This window comes from Microtus oregoni, unplaced genomic scaffold, assembly GCF_018167655.1.
Source record: "Microtus oregoni isolate MIOR12 unplaced genomic scaffold, Mior012 000081F_ref0000091, whole genome shotgun sequence".
In the NCBI taxonomy this organism is placed as follows: Eukaryota; Metazoa; Chordata; class Mammalia; order Rodentia; family Cricetidae; genus Microtus; species Microtus oregoni.
In genome coordinates, this window is record NW_024544541.1 from 4,740,739 (window position 1) to 4,762,607 (window position 21,869).

The 21,869-nt window shown below is 52.2% G+C and overlaps 1 protein-coding gene across 3 annotated transcripts in view; it reads right to left on the reverse strand.

Moving 5' to 3' along the window:
* Positions 1 to 21,597, reverse strand: part of LOC121441800 (short-chain dehydrogenase/reductase 3) — a 33,006-nt gene extending 11,409 nt beyond the window's left edge. The window contains exons 1-2 of one of the 3 annotated variants that reach the window (XM_041643111.1): positions 21,341 to 21,597; positions 20,530 to 20,788 (exon numbers count right to left, since the gene is read on the reverse strand). In XM_041643111.1, the coding sequence (XP_041499045.1) occupies positions 20,530 to 20,724 (195 nt within the window). In that variant the 5' untranslated portion in view covers positions 20,725 to 20,788; positions 21,341 to 21,597. The other 2 variants (XM_041643110.1, XM_041643112.1) reach the window with 2 other exon arrangements.
* Between the last annotated feature and the right edge of the window lie 272 nt (positions 21,598 to 21,869).

Sequence of the window (21,869 nt, forward strand, 5' to 3'; positions counted from 1 at the left end):
GATAAAAGTGCTATTTGTCGTCTCTCTCCACCATTTTTCTTGAAAACATCAAGGCTCTTTGCAAACTCCCATTCACCCCGCAGAGCAGAGCCTGAATGGCCCCTTCAGTTCCAAAGCTTCTTTGGCTGTTCCTTCCACCCTTCCTACAACACTGGCCAATCGCTAGTATTAACAGAGCCCTTGCCACGGGCCAGGCCCTGTGCCAAGTAGACAGATATGCCCTCTTTCAGCATCACACCTTGTGGGTGGGTATGTTATCCCCCACACTATGTGAGTCTCAAACAGAATAAAGTGACTAGCCTAGGGGTCGTGCCTCTCCTGTCCTCACTGTTGTGACTCAGAACCCATGCTCCTCCCCGCTAAGGCTAGCCCTTGTTTTGGGCTTCCACTGGCAGACAGAGGAGCGTTTTGACCATTTGGAAGCCCTTTGCCTTGGCTCAGTGTCCCTCAGGGACTCTTCATCATCTTGTGAGTCCGGCACCGGCCAGGCTCAGCTGACCCAGTCACATGGCACTGGTCCATCTAGAAAGGTCTGCTGATCCTAGGACACTGGTATCTCTACTATTCAGCCTTGCCTTTCCTCTCTGGGAGGACAGCCTAGAGACTGGCTATGTGTGTGGTGGGAGTGTGGGGGGTGGGGCATCCCACCAGTGACCGGAGCAGGTAGTCTCAGGTCCAAGTCCTTGGGCAGGGAGTTGGGCCCTGCGGCTTAAGGTCAGATTGGCAATGTTGACCTTGCAGACAGAAGGAAAATGCCCAGGGAGACTCCAAGCATGGTGGGCAGAGCAGCAGACTGGGTGAGGGAGGTTTGGAGTAGGGTGTGGCTTGCCGCCACTCCCAGCATAGCAGACAGGGGATAGGAAGATGCTTGTTAAGACCCATGCTAATGACTGGGTAAGAGGGAGCATGGGAGTTTCAGTCTATCGTACAGTCAGAGTTAGGGTGGCACTGAACAGGAGACGGGTGCATCCCTGGGGGAGGGACTGTGGTGTCCGAGACATGGACACAGTACTTTATTTATTTTTTTGTGGTACCAAGAACTGAACTCTAGACTTTGTACATGCTAGGTAAGCAGCATCTTCTACCGGTGAGCTATGATCCTCCATGACCTTTCTCCTTTTAAAAACATTTTATTCTGAGACAGGGTCAAACGTTGGCCAGGCTGGCCTTGAGTTGTCTCTGGAGCCCAGGCAGGCCTTGAATAGTAGCTTGTGTTACAGGCTTGGGAACAGAGCACACACTCAAAGCTAAAGATGTCAGGCATGGTGGTACATATCTGTAAAATGAGCATCGGGAGGCTGAGGCAGAAGGATCAAGAGATCATGGGCTGCCTGTCTCAAAAACACCTTTTACAATTCTGTGTATTTTCTTTTTTTTAGATCGGGTCTCACTTAGCTAAGGCCGTCCTTGAACTCTCTAGGTGGCTAAGAATAACCTTGAACTTCAGATCTTCCTGTCTCTACCTTCCAAGTTCCAAGATTACAGGTGTATATCACCACATCTGGCTACCAACTTTGTTGAGCAGTGCTTCATGTAGCCCACCCAGGTCTAAAATCCAATATGGAGCTGAGGATGACCTTGAACTTCTGGTCCTTCTGCTTGGATTTGTGCCAGGATTCCAGGCATGTTATCAGCATGCTGGTTTAATGCAGTACTTGGGAATGAACTCAGGGCTTCATGCATGCTAGGTAAGCACTCAGCCAACTGAGCTATATCCCAGGCTCAACCTTGAGGTATTTCTAAAGAGAGAAAACCCATCTCTTGAATACAGTGGACCCTGGCTCTGGAGTCCCTCTGACTGTGAGCTTGGCAACCCTAGGAATCCCCATGAGTTGAAGTTTGAGTGCTGCTTTAGGGAAGCTCATTTTGGACCAGCTGGGATTATTATCAACAACACAACAGTAACAGGGCCCTCTTTTTGGAGATTTGCTAGGCCCACAAAACTGGAGGTGTTGATGATTCTGGTGGCCCAAAGTTTTGCTTCCCTTAGACATGGCCTTGCCTGGGTCAGAACTCCAGAACTTAAGTGGTCTCTGTCTCATCTTTTCCTTGACTTGAAAGACATCCTTCAGCTACAACCAGGCAGGCAGGCAGGCAGAGACCAGGGTCTAAATTGCCCATCTGCAGGACCTTGGTGGGAAGATTTCCCTAGGAGGCTAGGTTTTTAAGTTGAACTCTGGAAGTTCCTGGGAGTTCTAGGGAGGAGCCCCTGGGTCTGTTAAGAAGGAGGAGGCTTGGAAGACATGTTCTAGGGCCCTCTCTCTGCCTGTCCCAGGTATCCACAGGAGTACCACTTTAATTCAGCATCTGGAACTGTTGTCTCTACAAAGACCGATTCAAACACTAACAGGCTTGAAGCTCTAGCCCCCAGCTGGCTCTGTTAGGAGGTCCTTTTCCTAGCGACAAGCCCTAGGTGGTTGTCCCATGACTCATCTATCGCCAGTGCTGTCCTGTCACCCTGTTTACAGGAAAGAGGGCTCCCTTCTTTCCAAATGACAGCCATTCAAAGTGATGATCATGTACCTGTTGGGTTGCCAACCCCCTGAGTCATTCCCCAAGGCTACATGCTCCAGTCCACACTCAACAGGGGACAGACTGGGAGGGAGGTTCAGTTACTGCATTCAACACTGTGACCAGGGAAGGCAAGATACAGAGCCTCAGATGGTCTTCTCAGCACCACCACTCCACCACTGACAGCTCTGGGTTTTGCAGGGTGTGTGTGTGTGTGTGTGTGTGTGTGTGTGTGTGGTGCGCGTGCATGCGTGCACTTGTGTGGAGGTCAGAGAGTGATGCTGGGCATCTTCCTCCATCGCCCTCCACCCTGAGACAAAGGGCTCTGTAATCTCAGGATTACAGACTTGTGATGCTGGTCCCAGCTTTTTACATGGGTGCCAGGGATCTGAACTCAGATCCTTATGGGAATACAGTCAGCACTTTGCTGACGGAGCCATTTCCTAGGTGGTAGGATCTTTTATGAGAAGTGACATCTGTTTCTGTTGCTATGTTACTGACGATAATATTGGTATTTATTTGACAATACTAATGGCCTCAGGTTTATTACAAGACTCCCATGGCTGACCCAGTTACTGAGGTGACAAAGCGCACCCACAAGTCCCTGACTACAACCTGGAGACCAGGAGCCCTAACATGTGTCCTGTGGCTCTGATAACTCTAGGAAAGGGTCCACAGACATTGCCACATGAGGAACCTGAGGCACAGAGGAGAAGGATCACACAATTTACTCATATGCTACCTGATTCTCAAACCTGTGGCCTTGGCCACTGACTGCCTTGGGGAACAAAGGGATCCTGTGTTCACCGAACAGCTATCACTAAGCAACGTGTCCAGGTATTACAGCACCCACGTGCCTGTCTGGATGGCCTCCCTGGGAAGGAGGGGCAGCACAAACCTGTATGTGTGTGGCTCCTGCTCCTGCTGGTCAGGTCATTACTGCATGGGCCAGAGTGATAATCCTCACCTGCTGTAAAGATGCCAGGTCCTGCAGGCTGGACCAAAGGGCCATCAAGTCAGGTGCTCCTATTGGTGGCAGCATTGGCAAAGCAGGTAGGAGGAGGGGTGGCCCCTGCCAGGGTCATCTGTGATCCTCACACAAGTGGGAGGGAGACCACAGCTATTGCTTCTTGGGCTCTTGCCTTGTGCATGGCCCTATCTTAGGGAGCTTAGATTATATCCTCACAAGAGACCAGGATGAGTGGGAGGATATGTGACCTCCTGGAGTCATGTCCAAGTCCTGACAGCCAAAGCTCACAATTGTGACTTTATTTGCAGATACAACCCAGTCAAGACCCCCAAGGAGAGACTGTCATGGATTAGGGTGGGTCCTAAGTCCTCACTGGAGATGAAAGGGTTGAACAGAGGAATCTGTTGGGGGAGTGGGGCCCAGAACTGTGACAGAATAGATCTGTAATTTTTGCCTGTCTTATTTATTTTCCCTTGAGACAAGGTCTCACCCTGTAGCTCAGGCTGGTCCTAAACTTGGCAATCAATCTGCCTCAGCATGTGTCACCACACCAGGCTAAGACCTGTGGTTATAAGTTTCTTAGCTTGTGGTCACTTCCTGTGGCCGTCATAGGTGGGTCCTGTTATCCCCACTCAACAGATGAGCCCCAGAGACCCTGTGTGACATTGAGGCCAGAAAGTCATGGAGTCAGTGGGCTCGGTCACCAGACCAGCCCACCACAATGCTGTTTGCAGATGCCTCCTCTATTCTCCCCAAAGATGCCTCATGGTCCCATATAGGTTCCTATCTCTAACTCTGCACCCAGCCCATCCAAGTTCTTGTCATCCACGTTCTGAATCCAGCCACTCCAAGCCTAGCTTTTCTCTCTCCTCAAGACAACTTGCCCCCAACTGATCCGCTCCCACTTGACCCCTGCTTCAATTAAGATGCAACACAACAGCCAGAGATCCTTCTAGAACCTCAGCAGGACTTTGTTACTGGATTCCCCCCATTCAGTAAAATTCAGCAGTGACCATGTTTGCCCTTTGCCAGCCCTCTCAGGACAATATTAGCTTCCATTTGAATAATCATTCCTCCCCCACCTCAATGTGGCTTTTTTGTGTGCTGTCCTCGAAGGGCATCCTATTTCTCCAACCAGTGCATACCCAAGAGGCCTTCAGGGAGTCAGTACCAATTGATTGACACTTGCCCCAAGCCCCCATTCCTGCCTTATTTGCAATCTCTTGTCTTCTCTCTGAGATAGACGCTCTAAGCTCTCTACAATGGATCTCTCTTGAGACCCTAAAACTGCTGCCTGCCAAGAGGCAGTGTTGAGCTTTGCTCAAAACCAAGTGAGACCTGACTGGGGTCTCCCTACCTCCATCCCCAAACCCCAGTGTCATTCTTACATTGGTTCTGAGTCAGCTGCTCTCTCCAGCTAGAAGAACAAGGGCCCTTACTTCTTTCCGTAAATATCAGTTATGGCCACAGACAGCAAAGGGCAAGAGACGAGCTACAGTTCCTGGCAGGAGTCCTATGACCTCTGTCCCAGTTCCTCCAGTTAGACCCTGTGGAACAGAAGGCCAGTGTGTCCTAACATGCTTGCCAGGTAAGAATGAAGACCAGATTTTGGATTCCCAGAGCTACACAGTGGATCCTCTGCTATCCCAGCACACGAGGCAGAGACTGAGTCTTGGGAGTAAACTGGCTAGCAAGACTAGTCTGAACAGCAAACCCAGGGTTCAGGGAGAGACCCTGCTTCAGTCCATAAGCTGGAGAGTGACTGAGGAAGACACTCAACTTCACACGCACATACAGGCACACGTTCACATATCTTACCACACTACAGCCCTCTCAAAACAAAACAAAAGCTCTAGATGACCAGGCAAAAAGGGGCGGCTGAAAGTGTCCCAAGCGGAACGCGAGCTTCTCAGGATGGAGAAAGACGGTGGGCAGAAAGTGGTACTGAAGGGGGCAGGTTGCTGGGATACCTGAGGGATGTGAAGGGGGGAACTGTGCAGATGTCCGGAGGAAGGAGGCAGACAGAGCAGCTAATGCATACACAGGCCCCAAGTGGGAAGGGGCTCAGTGTGACGCTGGCATGGGGATGACCAGTGTGTCGCAGCCCAGTGGCAGATACCAGCCACACTGGGCACTGAATTCTACTTTGAGTGTGATAGCGTGGAGTTTGGTGGCGGTCATACTATGAGCAGGGGCATGACAGCGTCTGGTTTGGATGTTGGAATGAGTTTGGAGTCCCAGAAGGGGAATTTAGGATCCAGGTGGGGTGGGACTAGTCCTGGGGTACACTCAGGTGACTGGGTGCTTGGGAAGGAGGGATGGAGAAGAGGAATCTAGGAGGCTTGCAGGGTTGTCAGAGGAGGGGGCATCGGGCTTGCAAAGGGCTGAGAAGGTACAAAAAAAAAATCTGCCATCCACCGGGGAAAGTGGGCTTTGCTAAGTCTGGGTATCTGGGAAGAGAAAGATCTTGACCAGGTAAGTCCCTGGGCTACCTCAGTTTCTGGGGGCACAGTCCTGGTGAAGCAGAGGGGAGGCGGATGCCAGGCTAGCTACCCATTTAGGTTGTAAACACAGTTTCAAGTGATGGCGTGGCCCTGTCCCTGGTGCCTGACAATGATCACGCTGCTGCCCTGGCTCTGTGTGTTCCATGTAGATGGAGCAAGGCTGGCCAGCAGGCTCACATGACAGGGGCAGTGGCCAGGCACAGCGCTCAGATCACTGGTCTGGCAGGAGGCTCCAGGAAGTCTTTCTGTAAGTGGGGGTGGGGTAAGGTATGTGTTGGTGAAGGAGGGACAGATGCAGGGGGCTGGACTGCAGTGCATAGGGACTGGCTGGTGGGGGAGGAGTTAGGGTCCCAGGTTGGATGGGTGGAGGGGAGGCAGGGATGCAATGGGTTAGGCCTAGGGTTGGAGTTCAAAGTGTAGATAGAGGTGAGGTGGGGGGATTCTGGCTGAAGATAGGGACAGGAGTGAGGCGCAGGGAGCTGGTGCTGGGATCCTGGGAGCATGTGGGAACAGAGTAAGGGGTGAATAGGGGGCTGGGATTAGGATCCCGGGTGCAAGTAGGGGTGGGGTAGTAAAGGAATAGGGGGTTAGGGGGGTCCTGAGTAGAGATTATGGAGGGGTAGGAGGTGAGTAGGGGACTGGAATGGGGTCTCAAGAGCAGACAGGAAGGAGAGGAGACAGGAAAGGGGGTGCTGGGCTTAGATGGCAAGGGGTTAGAGATAAAAATGGGGTACAGCTCTTCGGCCACTGTGACCTCAGGTTCTTCCCCCAGTAAACAAACGCACTGATGTCACGGGTGCTGCTGACTGGCAGCAGAACCCAGAGCTGCATATGGGCTGCCAGGTAGCCATGCAGCCTGTTAGAGACAAGCAGGCTCACCCCAGCCACAGGTTTGCTCCTTTCTCTTCAGTGAGGGCAGCCCAGCTGCGCACACTGACAGACAGGATGCTGCAAAAGTCACCAGACATTGCAACACGCAGCCAGTCTGCTGGCCGCTGGGTGAACCATGCGCCACCCACCCACCTCAGCCGCAGGCACCCGGCCAGCTGGAGGACTTGCCTCCTATGGAGCATCCCTGGGACTGGCAGCTTCCACCATCTGGAGTCAGCTTCCTCTGCAGGGGAATCCCGGACCCGCACCTCCCTCAAGGGACCTCCAAACTCAGGGGGCAGGGCCTTAGGTCTGCTCTGGTCTTCGTCCAGTGAGTTGGGAAGTGTCTACTGTGGCTCTTGGTGTCTGTGGTGGCTCTGGACTTCACAAAAGCTCATGGAGACAGACGCAATAGTCTCTAGGTATACCGGTATGCCAAACAGAATGGTGCCTACTGTCCCCGGTCAGTTGGCTTAGCCCAGAGGGTTTCCCGGTCTGCAGTTCCTTGGGCATGCTGCCTTTTGGGTGGGAAGCTGTCTGGTCAGGGCCCCCAGGAATCTAGTCAGGAGCGGATTTGCTATGTGAGTGGATGAGTCACTTAGGGTCCCTGGGCCCCACTACTTCCAGCTGTCTTTCTTGGACCAGGGAAGGTCAAAAGTGCAAGAAAATGCTTTCTGGATCAGGATGGCTGTGAGCAGTCAGAGATGTTGGGCCTGCCTGGGGACACCCTGGGGCCACAGAGAGCCCAGGGGATGTGTTGTACCTGATAGCCCTCAAACTTGGCTTCTAGTTTATAAGGAGGAACTTGGGCTTTGGCCCCTTAGAGGTAAACAGTTCTCTGGACCCCAGAAACCCCTGCACTGGCTCCCTTAGCAGGTCATGGGACTCACACCTATCCTGCTTGGTGGAGGGCAGAAAGCCTTGAAGTGGCTCCAGATCCCTGGCAGTGGGGGTGGGAGGTGGGGCAGAGGTTGACACTGGAATGTGCCCTGTGGCTCTCTATTTTTGAGACAAAGTCTTGTCACTGAACATGGATGTCACAGTTCTGGCTCGGCTGGCTGGCCACCAGGATCTGAGATCCACCTGTCTCTTCTCTCTGGTACTGGGGTGGCAGCGCTCACAGCATCGATGGTTTTTACATGAGTATCTGAACTCAAGGTCCTTAGGCTGGCATAGCAAGCACTTCACCCACCAAGCTATCCCCCAGCCCCATGACCCCTGATAGCAATCACTCCTGGAATATGGCAAGGCACAGTCTTTTGTTTTGATTGGCTCGGTCTTTACATCCCTCCCCTTCCACTGTACAACTTCATTGTCTTTACAACACCTGGTTACTACGTGGATGACAAAAGTTAGGATGTGCTGTCCCTCCCCCAGCCCCCGGCTAAGAAGTCAGGCATTTGGGGGTAGCACGTGAGTGATGTATGGGCATCACGTTGCCATCTTTGTCAGCAACGATAAAGCCGCTAATTACCACCAGGACCAGCCACACAATAAGAAGACCTTTGGCCAAACAACCACGAAGAATTTAATCATGGCGACCCTAGAGAGGGAAACCAAGTGGAGGACTGAGTGCAATTGCCTGGTCACCCGCAGGAAGCCAGCCTAGCTCTCACGGTGGACACCTATCAACACCACTCAACACTGTTGCTGAGCTACAAGCCTTCCTTCCACCCGTCCAGATAGCAGGAAACACAGATCTGCCATTCATGCTCCAAGACGCAGGCTGGGGAGATGGCTCAGAGAATAAGAGCATATATACACATAAAATACCTTTTTAGATTTATTTTTATTTTATGTGTATGAGTATTTGCCGACATTTATGTGTGTGCGTAGCATGTGCATGTCTGGTGCCAGAAGAATCTGGAAGAGGGCATCAGATCCCCTGGAACTGGCATTATAGACAGCTGTGAGCCATCATGTGGGTACTAGGAACTGGATCTGGGTCCTCTGCAAGAGCAGCAAGCATCTTAACCACTGACTCTTTCATGTGCATTTCTTAAAGAAGTTATTACTATTGTGTGTATGTGTGTATAGTGTATGTGGGGGACATGTATGCCACAGCATATGTGACGTCTGAGGACAGCTTTGTGGAATTAGTTCTCTCCTACCTTTACGTGGGTTCTGGGGACTGAACCAGGTCACCCATCATCTTTATCTGTTGCGTATCTCTCTGGCTCTGAATCACTTCAGAGATGTGCACCAGGACCCTAGAAGCATGCCTGTCAAGAGTGTAGCCAGGAAGTGGCTGGCTTGCCCTGGCCCTGGCAGGTGGCACAGCAGAGGTGAGAATTCAGCTGCAGTTTAGAAAGATGAACTTGTCCTATGGCCACTCCTCCTCCACTCCTCCTCCTCTCCTCAGTGTGGTGTAATTCAGAGGTCACAAAACGTGCCGTGCCCAGTAACACACCAGGGCCAGTGGTTCCCAGGGAGACTTAGCTCGTTAAGCATTTTATTGACAAACTTCCAAAGGCAGGCCTTAAAGAGGCTGTGTGAAGGTTTTTGCTAGGAGCCCATTTCATCTCTGAGAGGACACAGGACACATGCCGTGGAGGTGACCTTCCAGTTGCTGGAGGGCTGTCAGAATGGGTACCTAGGCACGCAGGGCTGGGGAACGCAATAGCCGGAAGTAGCTGGGTCAGCGCATCCTGCAGGGAGCAGGATGGTGGGAGAACACGTGTGGGGTGTCAGGGAGGACAGGGCTTTTCTTGGGGACCAGCCCTATACAAGTAGCCTTCCGTGGAAGGCACCCCAATCCCTCCACTTTCGGAGAATGCTGGTTGGAAGATCAGACTCCTGTCACCAGCCTCTAACCTGTTGTCATGCATTTCTGCAGGAAGCCTCCTATGGCTCCCTGGTGCTCTCCCAATCAAGTCCAAATTCCATGCAAAGCTACAAGATCAGTGGTTCAGCCTTTGTCTTTTTCTCTCTTTCTCCAACACTTGGCTAGCCCACCCTTGCCTATCTTTTCTTTACTAGACACGTCTCCTTCTGCCACAACATCTGCCTCATCCTTATATATGACCTGGACCCCGCTCAGGACTCAGGAAGTATTTTCTTAACAGCGGGATCAAACACGGTGGCCACCACCTGCCCATCAAAGCTCCCACCCCGCTAGGTTGACGCCATCACACTAAGGTTGTCACATAGGCAGTAGAGGAAGACGCTTGGCCCTCTCCACACTTGGGCAATGCCCACTAACGTCCTCAGAGAGTCCCAGATGTCCTTCCCTCCCATCTACCCGTGAGGAGACTCTTCAGTGAGACCAGCCTGTTCTTTTCCACACTCAGAATGACATAGTTAACACTCTTCTCCAGTGAGTCTACAGCTACTGTCCTGCCGCCTGCTGGGACAGTGAAATCTTCTGGCCCCGGCCACTGTGTGTGTGGCTTCTGGAACAGGTACAGAGTGAGAGACAAGGAGGCCTGGTAGAGAGCCCAAACATTAGGCAGTTCTCCCAAAGTCTATGGGAGACTGAGGCAAGCATGGCCATTTCATAGATGAGAACACTGAGGCCTGCACAGGGAGAAGGGAGTGACTCGCAGGAAAGCAGCCCCCAAGGCTTCACCTCAGAACATGTCACTTTCCATGGGAAAGGGGTGAACAAGCCTGGGGGACCTGAATGTGTTGACTCTTTGGTTTTCAGACAGACTGTCCGGGATTATCCGAGCTAGCAGACAGTCACTGGGTTCCCTTAAAGCGGGCGAGGAGGGCTGGAGAGACAGTGTCATGGCTAAGAGCTCGAACTGCTCTCGCCGAAGACCTGAGTTCTGTTCTTCGCACCTGCACGGTGGCTAACAACCCTGTAACCCCAGCTCCAGGGGACCCGGCGCCCTCTTTGCCTCCATGCACTTCACCCACACTTCACCCACACGCACACACCCTTCCCTTCACGTACACACAGTTAAAGTGAAAATGGAATTTTAAAAGCAGGCAAAGGAAGGGCAGGGGCCGAGAGGTGGCAGAGGGCCTGCCCAGCATGAATGACGTGTGGGATGTTGGGTTCTGGCCCCTGCTGAATGGATGGGGAGACAGAAGAGCCTGATGTGGCTATACGTAGGGGTGAAAGACAGAGATACGGTCAAGGATTCTGGAATGGAGGAGGAGCCTGGGCAAGGGGTCATAACCAAGGACTGCAGCAGCCTAGGGGAGCTGGAAAGTAGAAGAAAGAACACAGCTCTGACACCTGCATTCAGACCAGTTGAGATCTAGGCTGGCTTCTGACCTCGGGAACCCTTTTCGAGTGTGCACTATTCTGTGCACTGAGTTTGTGAGCACCGGCAGCGTGGCACACAGAAGCTTGGATAGAGTGCACTGGTTATGGACACAGAATCAACAGCATAGCAACCCATGGCAACCTCTCAGCATCAGTTCAAAGGAAAGAAACGTTTCTGCCTTAGAGAATATGACCTGTAGATTCAGTCACCACAGCAGCCAACACTTACTGATCCCTCACTGTGTACTCTGAACTTTACACAGGCTATCTACTTAATTCCATGCAAGCATCAGAGAGCTTTAGCAACTTGCCCAGGGCAACACAGTAAGTAAACAGAAGAGGCAACCTGCAAACTTTGCTGCTCCTGACTCCAGAGTTCAAAAATCTGAATTGCTTCATTACACTTGTTCCTTGAGAAACACACACACTTCCATGATGCAAGACAATACTTGTGTCAGCCAAGGAGGTGCAAACCCCAGGAGAGCACAGTCTCCAGCCCACGCGGAACCTGTGCCTTGCCATCCCTCAGGTCCCTTCCCACTCCGTTGTGTGTTCATAGGGGAAGTAGCTGTAACAGGCCAGGACAGACTACTAAGTCTTTGCTAGCTGAGACCGTGGGAGATAGCTGGGCCCCACGTGGGCGTGCCTGGCAGCATCACCTGCCCAGGTGAAGGTGCAGCTGCCCTCTGTGGCCACACTGGCCCCACCCCCACAGTGACCTGCAGTGTTCTTGTGACAAGCAATTGGTTATAGGCCCTGGGTGACAGGCAGCAGGAGCTGTAGACAGGGGTTGGGGAGCCTGCCTGGGCCAACTCAGAACCGCCTGCTAAAGGGCCTGAGGCTGTGGGAAGAAGAACAGATAGATCTCTTACACACCTACAAAAATGCCCCCAGACACGTCAAGGCTTTCTGGGGCTTTATATCTACAAAGTTTGCACAGGTCTGCTCATGGCCACTGGGCCACTTTGGTGGCTGTTTACTTTGTCCCTTTGAACTACTAACTCTAGAGAGGGAGAGCTTTCCTCTCAACAGGGAGAAGTCCCTTCTACCCTTTTTGCACATGGATGTCAGCAAATGACCTGATACAGTCCTACTGGGTTAGGCGGGGAGGACAGGCCTGGATCCTCTGGTGCTTCCTCCTGAGGAGGACTAAAGGGCAGGGTGAGGAGCCTCATGGCAGAGAAGTCGGCCTAAAGGTAGGGTGGCTTATGAAACAGCCATATGAGGAGACTGAGCTAGGCACTGCTACGTTCCCGGTCCCAGACCCCCAGTGCGGTCAGATTCCGCCTAGGGTGGCTGACAGTGCTGTCGTCTGAGCATGGGAGACTGTCTTGGCTGTTAGACACGTACACTATGCACCTTCCCAGGGAGCTGTCAGCAGGGTCCCTTCCACGCAATGATTAACTGAGAGGCTCTACTGGGGACAGACACTGGGGTCTTTTAGGAGCCGTGACTTTGTGTCTATGTGTGTGTCTAGGTTTGTGCATCTGCACAGCTGCTTGTGGAAGCCAGAGGTTAATGCTGGCTGTCTTCTTCAATCAATCTCCACTTCACTATTTTTTGGAGACAGGGTTTTTCACTGGCCTGGAGCTCACCACGCAGTCTGGGTTGTCTGGCCAGCAAGCCCCGGGGATTGCAGGTCTCTGTAATTCAGTGTTGTCTCTCAGTGCTGGGATTACTGGTGGGTGCTGCTGTATTCAGCTTCTTACACGGGTACAGGGACTAACTCAGGCCCTCACACTTGTGTGGCAATGGTCTTTACCAATGGAGCCATCCTCCTGGCCCAGAGCTGGGTGACTTTAGGTGGCCTTTCTTAGAGTCTTGGTTGCCAGGAGAGGGTGACAATGGTAGCCACACTGGAAGGGCTTATGGTTTAACACTGTCAGTTTGACAGGATCTAGAATCAGCCAGCAGACAAGTATCTGGGTAGGCTGCAAGGGATTATCAAGGCGAACCAGGGCAGGAAGTCCCTGCCCTAAGTGTAGGCTGTGTCTAGGATAACACAGAGGTCTGAATGAAAAGGGGAAGTTGAGTTGAGCCTCAGAATTCGCCCCTCTGCTTCCTGACTGCAGAAATGTATGGGCTTCTCACATTCCTGCCACACTGTGGACTCCCTCCACTGGGAGCCAGGGCAAACCCTTCCTCCCTCGAGCTGCTTTAGTCACAGCAGTGAGAAAAGTGAGCGACAAAGGTGGCCTTGCCACGTGTGAAGCCACCAGAAAAGTCCTTGGCACGTAGTAGGTGCTTAGTAAACAGTGGTTTCAAAAGCAAGGATAGGAGCATCCCTGGGTCCATTCAGACAACAGTCACTTATGACATACCCCCAAGCACCAGTCCCTGTGCCAGAGCCTAAGGACACCCGGGCAACAAGGAAAACCAGTGCCTGCCTGGGCCTCCTTCTTCCTGGGCAGTTTAGATGTACAGACTTGTCAAACAGCAGCTACGGTATAGTGAGTTGTCATGGTAACCCGTGACTCTGGGCTCACCACCGTCCAACCAGTGACTAATGGAGGGGATTGGGGTTCAGGTCTCTCTAGCCCTCAGCCACGGCAGAGTCTGCACTGGACCAGCCCCTGCCCAGGAAGAAACTGGCTATTCACCAGCCACCAATCATGGCAACAGCGTGAGCCAGGATCATGGTCAAAGACTAAGATTGGCCTATAGCTTCTATGGCCTGGGCAGAATTCTGTCTGTCCTGGAGGAGCCACAGGCCAAAGTTCAGAACCAGGCCCAGGCAGGTTGTGTCCCTTGTGGTTGGTGCCACCTGTGCTCCGGTATGTGCTCCCCTTTCCCCTTCCTGGCTTCCACTGTCCCCACAGATGGGCACTCTTTTTTTTTGGGGGGGGGAGCTTTCACAAGCAGTTAGAGGTTTTTATGAGTTTTTGACTGACTCTTTATACTTTGATTTTTCAGATGAGGGAACCAATGCCCAGAGAGACACAGTCACTTGCCCAGGATCACACAGCACGTTCCTTGGAGGTCCCCCACTAAGAGTGCTATTATTGGGAACTGGTTCCCAGCAGCCCTGGTTGTAACACAGCACTGCTAGATGCTGGGACTAGTGAGCTACTACCAACACTCAGGAGACTTGGCAAGTGACCCTGCCTGCCCGTGGGTCAGGCCTTGGCTTTGGGGCTGGCATGGTCAACCATGCTCTCCTGGGCTGGGCACCTGTTGTGTGATATATTTTCCTCTGAGCATAACACTATTCCATTTTGGAGTGGAAAATACGTTGGCCCAGTAGCCATGGCAACTCAAGTAGACCAATACAGTGGTAGCCAGGTCTAGGGTAATAGAAAGGGAGCCACTGGCATTCCTCAGTGGGTGGAGTAGCAAAATGCTCACCTGGTCCGCCTTCCTGCCCCACCCCACATTTACCCACAGCAGCAAGTGATCCTGGGAGATGCTAGGATATAGAAAGAGGCAAGGTAACTAAAGACACCATGATGTAGTTTTAGTGGGATTGCCCCGCCATTGCTTATCCAATAACACAAGACCAGGTGTGGCAGGAACAGTCTTGGACCAAGGTCAGGCCAAGGCTGTACAGCTCCTTCAGAAAAACCCCACTCTAGACGACAGCAAACAGCCACTGTTTCCCACAGTGATTTCTTCGAGGTCAAAGTACTTCTAGAAAACAGCCATTCCTCTGTTTACCCTAGATACAATGAAAAACAACTATTTCATTCCAATGTTTACCCTAGATACGGCGACTCTACTAGATTCCTACAACTGCCCATTTAGGATGAGGTGGGACTTTACTGCCTTCCCCTGGGCAGTCATCTACTTCCAGGAGTCTCCCCAAGACTGCCCTCCCTCCAGGGTAACCTCAACACCCTGCAGGCTCAAAGGTCACAGGTCATTTCTTAGCAGAGACTGAGCTCCATGGCCTCAGACGTGGCAGGAGGGAGTGAGGATTCATCCTGACATAAAGAGAGACATTTGTGCTCTTCCTTTTTTTATTTTTATTTATTTATTTATGACCAGGATTTTTCATGTATATCTCCGGTCCTTTACTTAAAAGGTCAACCCCATATCAGTCCCCTAAAAATGGACTTGCTGGCACTTGTCTGTTTAACCGGAGTACTGAGAAATTATGGACAGACAGCCTTGGCTTTCTAGGGCTGCTAGGACCTAGTGGTGGTTCTTTACCAACAGGCCCTGTATCTTTGAGTCACTATGCCAGATAGCCATTCCTTGGGGGGGCGGGGATGTTGATAGTTTCAAGAAGCCAAAGATGATCCCAAACCTGCTATGGGGTCTGGAGAGATGACTCAACAGTTCAGAGAGCACTTGGGGCTCTTGCAGAGACCTGGCGTTCTCTTCCCAGCACCCACATTGGGAAGTTCACAAACCCTTGTAATTTCAGGGGATCTGATATCTTTTTCTGGCCTCCATGGGTACCTTCAGACAGGTGGCATGCTTACATACACTCAGGCAAATATACATACTCATAAAACAAATAATTAAATCTTAAAAAAAAACAGCAAAACAAGATAATAAAGAACTCTGCTAGGAAGCAGAGGCTGGCCTTGAGCTCCTGATCCGTCTGCCTTAGCTCTCAAGACTTGGAATAATAAGCTTGGGTTGCCAAGCCTGGCTTTAAAATTAACCCCGATGGCTGCCAGCCTGACCCTTTGGCAAGCATCCCACCCATTGTATTTAAATGCACCCCGACAAGGTTCTTTGAATAAGTGGGTTTATCCACATCCTGCCTGCATCCTGTTGACTCCTGCTCACCACACTCCCCCTCCAGAACCCTCTGTAGACCAGGCCCCTAGATTTAACAGTTCTTGCCTGACCTCTCTGTGACCCCGAGGGAGAGGGTTGGGTGGGGCTGAGATTAGCCAGCCCAGAAGGAGAAACTCTGGTTGTGAAACTGGGAACCAGGGGTTCAAAGCTGGCTTCTAGTAAAAGGCTCTGATCCCAACTGTACCTTTATTTTTGTACACAAGCTACAGGTCCCCCGAGGGCCAGCAAGGCCACTCAAAGGAATGATATGAAAACGCCCTGTGGTCATGAATGTTACGATGTTATAGATGTTGCCACAGCCACATATAATAGTGTTACAGTCCTGTGTGCGATGACTATTGTGTACAGTGACGATCATGCTTACGACCACGATCACGTGTAAAACTTCAGTCATTCGTGTTGCCAATCACACAAGTGATCATAGCCAGGCTGGCAGAAGCCAGGAGCCAAAGCGGATGTCTGGCATGTATTTCCAGAGACTCATGGTATATTAAAATTAAAGTTGAGAATGAAGGGTGGGAATACACCTGGTTATACTTCCCTACAGTACCCTGAGAAACGAGGACAATGGCAAGCCATAACTGCCCAAGGTCCTGGTGAGGGCATGCTGGGGGGGCTTTCTTCTCCTGTGTTACCTGTCAGCACCCCTCCCCCCATTTTGAGATTTTTTTGTTTACGTGTGTGGATGTTTTGTCTATATGTATATGTACCACAAGTAGCAGTGCCCTCAGAGGCCAGAAGAGGGCATCAGATCCCAGAAACTGGAATTACAGACTGCTGTGAGCTGTCATGTAGATGCTGGGAATTGAACCCAGGTTCTCTGGGAGAGGAATAGATCAGTGTTCTTAATTGCTGTGACATCTCCCTAGTCTGGAAATCCCCAGTTGTAAAGGAGAACCATTAACTGCACGACTCTGCTGGTGACAACATGGCTTTAGGGATGACTTCTAGGGATTGTGATGACCAGACCCCTCCCCTAGGTAGAAGGGCACCTTCTCTTAAGTACAGCAGAGCTTGCTTTCTCAGAGTGGACGGTCAGCAGCAGCAAGCTGGGGCCTAGTGAAGGAGTTTGGAAGTGTGGGTACGCAGTGTCCTCTAAGTGGAGACACAGTGTACCTTCCCAACCTTTCTTCACTCAGAGATCTGATGACCAGCAAGAGAGGCTGAGACAGTCGGCGGGCGACAAGCTCCACGAGTCACTTGCCATTAAACTACCTGGTGTGTGGTTAAGTCACGACAAACGCCACTGAAGACGCCACCACCACTAATGCGTGCCCTTGCTGTAACATCTTGCTGTGATGTCAAGTCTTCTGGGATCTTTACTGTATCTCTACCTAGCCTCCAGCCCTGCTACCAGCCCAGAGCTGCCAGATGCTGTAAGCAAGCTTTGAACTGGCCTCTAGCCAAGGGAATGGTGAGCTTGGGCCAGTTTAGCCACTGGGAGTGGGAAGGGATGGCACACAAAGAAGGGGGGTACGGGAGCAGAATGGGACTTACAAATGGACCCGAGGGCCAGGCCCTGGCTGGCTGCTTCACGGCACATGCCCTGTAAATCATGGATACCGAAGCAAATGCAACCCCAAGCTACTTCTTACAGTGCCTTCCTGAAATGGGACATTGGGTCCTCAGTGGGGATGCTGGACCCAGGGCCCCTGCTTCTGTAAGTCTTCAGTCATGGTCTGGATGCTTGCCTCTAACTGGAGCAAAGGCTATGGGGTGCCCAAATACTTCCACACAGTCCCCTCATCAATCTTCTCCTTCCATCGAGAGGCCACGTTAAAGCCGTGACAAACGTGCAGACTTGAAGACAAGCCTGAGTTTTCACTACTTTGTGGGGAGCAATTACAGAGACACAGAAAATTTAAAAAGGTTTGCTCAGGAGATGACCCAACAAGGGGCTCCCCCCCACACACCCCAAATCCCTAAGGGTCGCTGTTTCCGTCTCTCCTCAACTTGGTGTCTTGTAGGTAGGGAGAGCTGTTTCCTGATGAAGAACTTCTGAATTTTTGACATCTGTGTTCTTTTAAGACAAACTCTGAGGGGCTGGAGGGATGCTCAGCGGTTTAGAGCATTTGGTGTTCTTGCAGAGTACCAGAGTTCAGTTCTGAGCACCCATATCAAGCTGTAATTCCATCGCTGGGGGATCAGACATCCCCTGGCTTCCACACACACCCGCATGCATGTGTGCGCGTGTGCACATGCGTACGGGCACACACACACATAAACAAAGTAAATCTTTTTTTAAAAAAGAAAACCCTTTATTTGGGTCAGCTTGGTAGGCTCCCCACGGTCCACAAATATTGCAAATCCTACTTAACTCAAGGTCATTATGGGGAAACTGGGTTGTCCCGCCCCCTCCTGGACAGGCTTGCTGTCTGCAGAAGCCGCCTGCCTTTCTTTCCCACTGGGGGAATCTCTCCTAGATTCAATCTCTCCAGATATTCAGGCAGGGAGCGCTCCCAGTGTCAGCCTCTCCCTTAACCAACGCTGCTGGTGGTGACTACCTCACTGCACACCACTGGCCCTTCTCTACCTCCCTCCCATACTCCCGGGCCACCCCCCAGTTCACACCTGTCCCCAACCAACTCAACTGCAAACTCCCAACCCCCCACAGCACACAGCTCTTTGCTGCCAAGCCCACTGGGATTTAAGTACTCCTGGCTCCGGGGATTGTCCCCAGGTCCATGCGCTGACCCCAGATGTACGGAGACAAGAGGGGCTGGAGGGCACATTCCCACGGGGATAGCTGGAGACAGGCTTACTGAGTGCAGTGGCTCCTCTAACTTCAGAGAGTTACGATTCCAGAGAGCCCTGGGGGGAGGGGGTTATTCTGCCAGCCAAGTGAATGGCACCAGCAGGCAGTTTCCCAGGACCCCTCCCGGATTTTGTTTTGGGTGACCCTGTCACCAATTAAAGGCCTATTTCTCATCAGCCTGGGTAAACCTGTCCTTCCCAAGCATGTAGGTGGGGTTGTGCCTTCCAGGGTATGAACCTGCTGGATCTACTCTGCATGGTTACCCCCCCTACACACACACACACACACACACACACACACACACACACACACACGCCAGGGCCTTCTCCTGCCTTCACTTCAGGATTGTTTACAGTCGGTCAAGTTTTTCCAGATTGACAAAGCTTTCCTTGGTAAGCCTACTGCAGCCAAGCACAGAGAGAGTGAAAGGGACGGCAGGACAGGGCCAGCTGGAATAGTCAGATGAGACAGGGCCACAGACAGCCAACTAGTGTCAAGCATAAGCAACTGTCACCAAGTAACCCTTCTGCCCTCCTGGTCCCCCTCCACCAAGGGCTTTGGAAGCCTTCCACAGGGACACCCCCACCACTCCCCAAGAGAACTGCTGAGAACAACTTTTACTTCCCCTTAATTCAGTGAGTCCAAGGGTTAAAAAACCACCCCCTTCTAAAGGCAAGGTTAAGCAGCTGTCCAAACCACCCAAGGAGATTCAGGAGCCCTGGACAGCTGGATGACCCCCGCCCCAGCTGTGCTAGGACAACCCAGCCAGGGAAGAGTTAATGGGCAATCAGCTTGGGCTGATAGTTCAGACTCCAAAGTTCAGTCCCAGCCACCGAAGGAATTGTAAATCTCGGCAGTATTTAACAAAACAAAAGCAACCTGGAATTACAAGAAGGTTTGGCTTTCCACAGAGCATATTTACTCTAATCCCCAAGGTATGCAGCTCCACGTCAGATCAGCTGGCTTGCCTAGTCCTGCTACCCCCTCCTTAGCAACAGTTTAAATTTCAAACTAATTCCCTAGTTTGTTCTTCGTCTTCGCTGGCCAGCCGGCTGGAGACAGCCCGGGTCTGCCGGTCTCAAATCCCTCTCCATTGCTCTTGCCACTGGATGGGTCAGCCTGGTCTGCAGTTGCAAGTTGGGTGACAGCTGGCTCTCCCTCCAATACTCTCCTGCACGTCCCCGGAGCAAGGGGAGCTGCAGTCACCCACATAGCGAGAGGCAGTGGACAGTGGCGGCATAGTGGCACCTCCTAATCCAGTGGGGAAGGAAGGATCCCCTCTGCTGTGGAGGGCGAGAGGATCAAGGTTGAAGGGTCCTTATCAGCGGCTGGTTACCCTCGCACGCCTGTCCGGCTTTGAAACACCTGGGCCTCCCAGTCTTTCTGCCAGGCTATATCATCAAGTCAACTCCCTCCTTTTCAAACCCGAACGTGTACTCCTCTCACGTCCCTGCAGAGCTGTAGCCGCCCAGGTTTGGACTAGGCAGCGAGCTGCCAAGCAAAATATCAGGCACAACCTAGCAGTCAGGATTTCCAGCTCTACCCAGGGGCGCGCACACCCCGCGCTCAACGGGGTGCGGGCAGAAGGGGGAATTGTAGGGAGCACAACACCTTAGAGATGAAGTCACGAGGAGGAATGGGTGGGTGTCCTAAGTCTGGGGGTGGGTGGGGGCACATAGTCGGTCAGATATCAATCTCAGGGAAACCGATCAGTTTAGGACTTGCCAAAAAAGACTGGTGCCGGGGAAATTTACAAAGGTTGAAAACCGGCTAGTTTAGCAGTTCCAGGTGATGCAAGGGGTGGGTGGCCGGAGACTCTCAGTTTGTTGGCGCTGGTTGCCGCAGCCGCAGCAGGTGGGAGCACCCCCCTCCCCAAGCGCGCGCGCCAGAGTCCCCTCACCCTCGGCGCCCACTTCCAGGTGTCGCAGTGCCACCCCGCCCCCACGCCGCGTACCTTTCTGGCGCCACGCTCTGCGAACTCCCGAGCGAGGTGGCGCCCGATGCCTCTCCCACCGCCGGTGATGAGGACTGACTCCCGGGACAGGTCCCGAAGCTTGGGGGGCAACACCAGTCCCACAGCTGCTTTGGTCACCAGATAGATCATTTGCAGAGGGAACACTACCAGCGCGCCCAGCCATTTCCACACCATCCTCCGCGCGGCGGAGCCGGGCACAGGGGGAGGAGGTAGGAGGCGGTGGACGAAACTCCCCGGACTAAGCAAAACAGGAATTAAAAAAAGGAAGAAAGAAAACACCCCAAATAACAATAAATAAGCTGAATAAGGCAAAAGAGAGGCGTCCCACCTGGCCACTCTTGAACTGATCTCTTTCCAGATGCAGAGCACTGGGCGAGGAAAAGGGGTGGGGGGAATAAACTCTGTCCGGAGGAGGGGGGGGGGAGCGTCTCACAAAATTGGGACAGTGAGGGGTGGAGGGAAAGCCGGGGGTGGGAAGTTCTAACAAGAAGTTTCTTGCCCCAACAGCCGTTTCGGCTGGGCAATTCACAGGTAATGTTTACAAACCGACAGAGGAGTTTAGGCGGGGGGTGGGGGGGTGTAAAAAGCCAAAAAAAAAAAAAAAAGCACCAACCACAAGAGTGCACCCTGCCACAGTCCGCGGTTTCAAAGTGCAAGATTAAAAAAACAAGCAAACAAAAAGCTGTTTCTCAATTGTAGCGCCCTCCCCAACTTTCCTTCTGGAAAAGGAAAAATCAAAACAAAACAAAAACAAACAAACAAAAAAACACCACACAAACACACACAAAACCTGGGGAGTGACTGCAGCTCCCAATTTCAGTCCGCCAAAGTCTCCCGACTCATTGCTATTCTCGGGCTCAGGAAATTGCTTAAACGCGATCTGATTGCCAGCACCGTGCAGGAGAAGTGGGGGGTCCGGGTGTCAGTTTCTTCCCGTGCACGGCTCGCCCTCGCGCGCGCCCGCTCTCTCCCGCTCCCGCCTCCTTCTCTTGCAGCCCGGGCTGGGAGTTGCCGCTCGGTCTGGCTTTCTCTCTCTCTCTCTCTCTCTCTCTCTCTCTCTCTCTCTCTCTCTCTCTCTCTCTCTCTCTCTTTAGCATTTATTGCCTTCTTTTTGTCCTTTTCAACTTGGACGGGGCCGGCTTGTGGAGCACGCGTGGATAGGACGCCCTAGTCTGCACCGCCGTATTCCTTCGCTCGCGGGGCAGCTGCGGCGTGGACCCACCGAAAGGGAGGGCGCCCCCTCCTTTTTTTTTTTTTAATACCCCATTAAGTCTGATTGACAGTTAAAGTTGTTGGGAGGCTTCACTACCATGCCTCTG